Source organism: Limulus polyphemus, unplaced genomic scaffold (assembly GCF_000517525.1).
Source record: "Limulus polyphemus unplaced genomic scaffold, Limulus_polyphemus-2.1.2 Scaffold1248, whole genome shotgun sequence".
NCBI lineage: Eukaryota > Metazoa > Arthropoda > Merostomata > Xiphosura > Limulidae > Limulus > Limulus polyphemus.
Genome location: NW_013666858.1, coordinates 70,498 through 78,674, shown reverse-complemented (window position 1 = coordinate 78,674; position 8,177 = coordinate 70,498). Strand labels below are relative to the sequence as shown.

The window sequence follows — 8,177 nt, the reverse complement described above, 5'->3', positions numbered from 1 at the left end:
TACACTGCTAAATTAGGGACGGCTAGCGCAGATAGCCCTCGTGTAGCTTTGCGCGAAATTCCAAAACAGCCTTAAAATGCCAGACAACACTGGGTTATATTTTTCAGAAACTCTGAACATTACGTCAAAACATTTCTTGTCAAAGTTGGTGTTTTAAACCTAAAACATTTCCTTGAAGTGCAATGGTAAGTCTGAGGGCTTATAACACTACAATTTGGGTTTCAATACACGTGGTAGGTAAATCACTGACAGCCCATTGTGTAGCTTTGTGCTTAACAACAAATATATATCTTAACAAAATAAACCTCAAAATGAGTTTTAAAATATCACCATGTATTATGTATAAAGATAAATTAAAAACAAAAATTATTTCACATTAGTAAAATCACAAAACTTAATGCCGTTTGATATAAGCAGAATAGGCATAAAACAATGAAGCAATGACCCGTATATAGTGTACAAAAATATAATGAATTGTAACATAACTATTTTAACAATCGTTTTAAATTAAGGACAGTTAACTGTTAACCATTTGTCTTCCTGCCCAATCTTGATATAAATTCTTGAGATTATTATATCCTTTTAATGATTATACTAGTTCTGAATCCCAAAGCAAGACATTTAAAATAAAAGTACCAAGTTATAAAACATAAGTTTTATAAAGAATTAACATACAGTGACAATCACACTGATTTCCTTCCAAGGCCTGGTATGGCCTAATGGCTAGTGGGCACGCGACTCGCGATCTGCCGGTCGCAGGTTTGCATCCCGGGGGTATTATAATGTGATGGTCAATCTTACTATTCGTTGGTGAAAGAGTAGTTCACGAATTGGCTGCTTTAACTTCAACATTAGGGACAACTAACCCAGATAGCTTTCAAGTAGTTTTGCGCGAAATTCAACAAACTTTCTCTAATTTAGTGGTGATTTATGTATTTTTTGTGTGTGATAAGGCAACTTCATATTCTTCTTATAATCTCAAAATAACTCCTAGAAATAAAACTCATTGTGCTTGTTTAAATAACATGTCAAGTCATATCACCAAAAGGTAGTTACAGAAATGTAAGTGAATGAGTGAAATACAGTTAATTGTGAAAATAATAGTTAAATGTGTAGCACAAACCAAAACCCGGAGCGTTTACAGAAGGGATGCATTTGTTCTTCAGATGGTATCTGATTAAAAACGTTATATATTCAATATTCATTGAGAGTTTTCTGAGTTATCGGTTACTTCTGCTTCTCTTTCTATGACATTTGGATTAAATAAACTTTCAATTATAAATTAATCTTCCTCTCTGTTCTCACTTCCGACTCAACGTCATTATTTATAGTTAAGCATGAGTACAAACTGTGTAGAAAATAAATGTGAAATTATTATTATGTTTGTTTTTTATTGTAGATGGCAGAAGCTTGTGAGGTAATGATTTTGTCCTTGTTAGGAAGGTTCCTATCCTGTGAGTGGTTGATCACTTCTTTTGAGGTGGCACTGCTTTCATCGGTGAGTAACTCTTCCTGAAGAAGAAACTTTAATTTGTTTATTTCTCTTCTTTTTCGATATAATTATAATTAAAATAGTAGAGACCTACCTTATATCAGCATTCAGAAGTTTCATTGACACAAATGACTGTGCAGAGTCAATTAATGAGTATTTTGTAAAACTTATAAATCTATTCTTCATGTCCTACTAAACCTCTCAGACTGAAAGCTGTCTGGAGAAGGTTGAGTGCGTAGTGAAACATTAACAGTACGACAATAACATCATAAGCAGTGTAGCATCAGATCTAACAAGTTAGCCGCACCTACTCGGAGTGGAAAACTATTTTATGTCATATTTTAACTGAGGGAAGGTATTTAAGTAGGTTACTTTGATTCTATAGGCATCGGTAAATCCTATGAATTCGAATGAATAGACAGCTACTTTGAAAATAAATGAAAAATCAGAACTAAAAATACAGTATAACGTCAGTTTCCGTTTAGAAATATTGAAATAAATGGAAAACAGTAAAATGTATTGTTAAAACGATAATTTTCTTGTGGAAAGACTTGTAATATAGAAATCACCGAAACGACATTTACCTTACAGAAAAAGGTAAAAAAATGACATCCAAAAATGTAGGAAAATACATTGATTCCGTTTATGTACATGTCCCGATTGTGATACTTATCTTCAGTTAGATTACTTCACCAAACCCAGATTATTTGTCATATGTTTTATGTATATCTATTTCTGCTAAATCGACAAAAAAGACCGGGAAATAAAATTATTCGAGAAATTGAAGCACCACGAGTCGTTAGCTAGCTGGTCACGTGAATGTGGATTGGGAACAAAAAATATAATAGTTTAAATATTGTAGTTGATTGAGCAGTAGGTCGGATGTCGTACAGAATGTGAAATAGAGTATCTTATAATTATAATAAGGCTACAGACTTGCGTACTAGTTGTATTAGAGAAACAGCGCGATCAAAGCATGATTGAGTTGTTTAGTGCTCATGGTTATACTTTTCGTGTAATTAATGGGAAAAAGCAGGTCAATATTGATTTGTAAATACATTTTCAAGGTTTTACCTAACTATGTACTATTACAATGATGCAAAAGAATCAAGTGATTAGGTCAGAATATTTCTATGTAGTTTCTCCTGAAGACATTTATAAGTTACCCTTGGAAACTAATTACTTAAGTTTGGTATTGAATTAACACTTTGAATGTTTTGGTAGTTCTTCAAAGACAATTTGGAAAACAAGTTTCATTTTATTTTTTCCTAAAAAGATAATACAGTATGATGGATAATATTAAGATTATTGTACTCCCTTGTTATAACAACTACCCTAGAATATTCATATAACTAATCGGATAAAATAACAATAACGTTTTAACAATGTGATTGTTTAATGTGATAAAAGTTGCCTTACTAAGAATAACGCTAAGCCTCGATTGATAGAACACTTGCTTGGCGTTCGAAAGATCACGAATTCATTCTCCCATGCGAGCTCCGATAAAAACTACAAAAATATCCTCTAACAGCACTACCTGGTCTTACAGAAACTATTGGAAGAGAATAAAATAATGAGTGAAAAATCCTCTAACACCACTACCTCGACCTACAGATACTATAGAAAGAATAAGAGTAATGCCAACTTCTCCTACAGAAACTAGTAAACGACAATTACATTAAAGCCAAACATATCCTCTAACAGAACCACCTGATAATACAGAAAGAATAGGAAGATAATAGAAAGAATGCGAGAAAAATCCTCCAAAAGCACCACCTGGTGTTACAGAAACTATAGGAAGAGAATAAAAATATTGCCAGAGATATCTTATAACAGCAACAGTTGGTTCTCCAAAAACTATAAGAAGAGAAAACAAAGCTTTGAGTATGCACTAAAATCACTATCTGGTGATACACAAATTATAAGAAAAACATAACAATAAAGACAGAAATATACTCTACCAACACCAATTGGTCCTACAGAAACTATAGGAAGAGAATAACAATAATTGAAGAATAATCGTCTAAAAACATCAACAGGTCATAAAGAAATTATGGGAAGAGAGTAACAACAGTGTCAGAAAATATCCTTTAATACTACCACCTGGTTCTTCAGAAATTATAGGAATAAAATAACAATAAGGTTAGAGAACCCTCTAATATCACCACCTGGTTCTTCGGAAATTATAGGAATAAAATAACAATAATAGCATAAAAATATCTAAGAAAACCATCTAATCCCATAGAAACAATAACAAAAATTTCCGATGTATTTTCTAAGAGCACCACCTGTTCTCACAGAAACTATAAGCAGAGAATATCATTAATGCTAAGAAAGTCCTGTAAAATAACATTTGGTCATACAGAAACTATAGGAAGAGAATTACAATATGCGAGAGAAATCCTCAAAATTACCACGTCGTCCTAAAGAAACCATAAGCAGAAAATATAAATAAGCCAGAAAACACTCATGCATCAGCACTTGGTAATGCACTAATTACAGGAAGACTAAAAACAATGCATCGTATTTCATTGCCACCTTCTCTAAAAGAAATTATATGAAGCGAGTAATAACAATACCAGTAGAATGCTTTAACATCACTTCTGATCCTACAAAAACTATACAAAAATAATAATATTCTATAATCACAATTTAGTGTTTAAGAAACTATAGGAAGAGAGTAACAATAATGCCAGAAATGTCCTCGAACAGTAACATCTGGTACTACATAAATAACACGCAGAGAATAATACATTTGTTTATTTTTCAGAGCAAAACCACATTGGACTATATGTTTTGTCTATCGCGGGGAATCGAACCCCGGATTTTAACGTTGTAAATCCGTAGACTTATCGAAGTCCCACTGGGGGACGTAAAGAAGAAGAATAATGTTAGGAAAATCCTGTAAAATCAACATTTGGTCTTACAGAAACTATAAGAAGGGAATAATGATAATGCGAGAAAAATCTTCTAAACCACCATCTCGTTCTAAGGAAATTATATGAAGAGAAAATCAGTATGCCCGAAAAATCTTCATGCATCAGAACTTAATAATACACTAATTATATGAAGAAAAGAAGAATCATCATCATAAAGTGACGTGCTTTGTAGCGTAGGCGACAATGTCCCTCCACCTTTCCCGGTCCCAGGCACTTGTGATTACATCCTCTTTGTGTAGCCATATTGTTAAACTGTCCAGGATCTTCTCTCGCTGTCTGCCTCTACTTCTTTTCCCCACAAATTTCCACGTTGTTACCAAATGTTTCATCCCCTTTCTCCTCATCACATAACCAAAGAATACTGCTTGTCTTTTTCGAACTTTTGTTATCAATGTTCTTTTTGTTTTTGATTGTTGTAGAACTTCTTCATTTGTTTTCCGGTCTTTGTAGGAAACTAATCATTCGACACAGGAACCATATTTCAGTTGTGTTAAGTGATTTTCCGTTTGTTTGTTTATTGTCCATGATTCGCAACCGAACATCAAGATTGGTTCGATGTAGCAGCTAATAACTCTTTTGGGCATTTTCATTGATATACCTTTGTTAGTCAATATATTTTTCATCTTCATAAATGTTGTCTTAGCCTGTTGAATTCTGCTCTTGACCCCATTTTGACATCAGCCATCTGATGTAATCCATGTCTCTACGTATTTGAACTTGTAGATTTGATTGAGAAGGGTTCCATTTAGTGATAAAGTGCATTTTGGACTGTTTTTTTTTCTTTGACATAACCATGAATTCTGTTTTCTTGGTGTTTAGGCCAAGTCCCATATTTTCACTTTCTATATTTACAATGTCAAGTAAGGACTAGTTTTTTTCCATTCCTGCTATTAACGCTGTGCAATATTGTTTACATTATTGCTTCCAATGCTTATGCCTGACATGTCTTTTATCTCTCTCATGATCATTTCACTGTACAAGGAAAATAGATAAGGAGATAACATGCACCCTTAACTAACTCCTCTTTTTATCTTCTGAAATTGGCCAAGCTCATTCTCAACTCTGATGGCTGCTGTTTGTTCGCAATATATATTTTTGATTATTCTCATATCTTTATCATCTAAATTGATATTTTCAAGAATTCTCATTATGATTTCATGTCTCACTTTGTCAAATGCCTTTGTATAGACTATTAAGCAAGGATACAAATCTTTCTTTACTTCGATTGCACGTTCTATGATGGTCCTCAGGATGTAAATTGCATTGGCTGTGCTTTTACCTTCGACAAATCCACATTGTTCCTCTACTATTTCAGGTTTGATTCTGTTTTTTGCTCTCATCATAACTATTCTCAATAATATTTTTGTCAGGTGACTCATAAAACTTATTGTTCGGTGTAGTTCACATTCAAATGCACCTGGTGTCTTTGGTAATACTATGTATATTGATTTTGATAAGTCTGTTAGTATATGGCCTGTTTCATAGATGTATAATAAACTTGTGACCGTGTCAATACCAAACCCAGCTAATTCCTCAAGCATTTTGATCATAATGTTGTCTTGTGTGTGGAAATTTTTAGCTTTAATTTTCTTTGTTGCACTTTTTACTTCTTTTTTTCAAAATAGGAAGGTCCCCAAAATTATTCCTGAATACATATATATATACAAATTTTCAATTATTTCATCATCATAAAGTTCCTTGTTGTATTCTGACCATCTTTCCAAGATCTTGTCCTTTTCCATGATAATGTCTCCTTCCTTTGACTGTAGGCAACCTGTTGGTGAACATTTCTTTCTCCCACATACTCGGTCAATTCTCATGTACATTGTTTTGTGTCTTGATTGAAAAGCTCTTCTATTTCTTTGCAGCTGTCATTTAACCATTCCTCCTTTACTTGTATGCATTTTTTATATCTCTCTATTTGGTCAATTGTATTCCTCCCTATTATTCCTGATTTCTTTTCTTTTTCCCATTAGATTCAAAATAACATCTGTCATCCAATTTTTCTTACTTCTTCTTTGAACTGGTGGTATTGTGTCTGTGGCTGTTTGGTTCATACATTCTTTCAACAATTCCCATTGTTTCTCAACATCCTCTAATCATTCTAGCACCTTGAATTGGCTCTTTAATAATACTGAAAAAGGTGCCTTGATTGCTGTATTTGATTTCAGAAGTGCCAGGTTGAGCTTGGCATTTTTGACTGTTTTTTTTCATTTTCTTCAGCTTTATTCTGATCTTAGTAAGCACTGGATTATGATCGCTGTTACAATCAGCCCCTAGTAAAGCTTCGCATGTTAACGTTGCATTTCTAAATTATTTCTTTATTACGATGAAGTCGATCTGGTTTCGAGCATTGGCCCCAGGGCTCTTCCACGTCCATAGTCTCCGTTTGTGCTGTCTAATCCAGGTGTTTCCGAACATAAGTCGTACATTTTTGCCCATTCTATTACTTTATCACCTCCCTCATTCTTTATTCCCAAGTCATATGGACCTACAATGTCTTCCACTCTTTCTTCTCCAACTTTAGCATTAAAGTCTCCTTGGAGACTTGCATTGTTTCATGGCAGTTTCCAAATCATCGTAGAATTGATCGATTTCGTCTTCGCTGCTGTCTGACGTTGGAGCATAAACTTGAATGATGTTGGAATCAAGTTATTTAGTGCTTAATTTGATCATCAGCACTCGATTTCATATTGCCCAATATCCTTTCATGGCCTTTGCATATTCTGGGTCTAATACAAATCCAACGCCTTTTTTCTGTCTTCCTTAATAGACAATGGCGTACTTGTCTGATGTTATAGCTCCTGCGCTAATCCATCTAACTTCGCACAGCCCCAGAATGTTGATTTTTAATCTTTACTTTTCTCTCTTAACGTTGTCCAGTTTGCCACAGCGATACATTGTTCTTACATTCCATGTGGTCAAATTAATGATATTCTTGTTTTTGCCAGCAGTAATAGGATGACGGTCGGTTGTCACCTATGACTCATGTTTTTCTCTATCGGACGAAGATGCTCCGCTGGACTCTCCCTTCACGTCGTTCTGAAATCTGGAATGGTTCTGGGTCATGATTATTCTTTGGAAAGTACAGCATTGGTTTCCTATTGCCTTTTGCCGGTTTGTAAACAATTTACTCTGGTAGCCGTTGTACAGTCAAGAATATCCCACAAGGCGGTGGGGCTGTGGATGATCGTTGACTCATGGGTGTTAATCCGCCCTTTGACAGGTTTTGTTTTTAGTCCTGCCCTGCAGGGATCCACTACCCTCTTCATCTGGCTAGCCAGATGAGGGTGCAGGTTTAGTCGCCGACAATCTGAATATGAACAGGTAGTACTGGATTACATATTTACCAGTAGCAGAGAAACTTATCTGATAATAAAAAGAAGGATAGCGTCAGAAAAATTGTTTAACAAGAGGTGTTACAGAAACTGAAGAAAGTGAAGGAAGAAAATAACAACAATACCTAAAATATCATCTATCATTTCCAAGTGTAGGAAGAGAACAACAATAATTACAAAACATCTTCTAAAATAACAACATGATTCCATAGAATATATTGGAAGAGAATAATAGTAATGTCTGAAATGTCCTCTAACACAGTGTTTCTCAACCTTTTTTTCCTCGTGGCTCCCTTTTGAGTTTGATTTATTTCTGTGGCCCCACCCTTCGTAGACGCTGTTACTTAGGAAATAGTTACTTTATTTCCACACTGTTGATTTATAATATATTTATAAAATTATTTTTAC

The 8,177-nt window shown here is 34.3% G+C and overlaps 1 protein-coding gene across 1 annotated transcript in view; it reads left to right on the top strand.

Annotated features, from left to right (window-relative positions):
• LOC106462780 (synaptic vesicle 2-related protein-like) overlaps positions 1–8,177 on the top strand; it is a 54,984-nt gene that overhangs the window by 16,509 nt on the left and 30,298 nt on the right. The window contains exon 3 of the mRNA XM_022390118.1: positions 1,400–1,498. Coding sequence (XP_022245826.1) covers positions 1,400–1,498 — 99 coding nt within the window. The remainder of the gene's footprint in view (positions 1–1,399; positions 1,499–8,177) is intronic.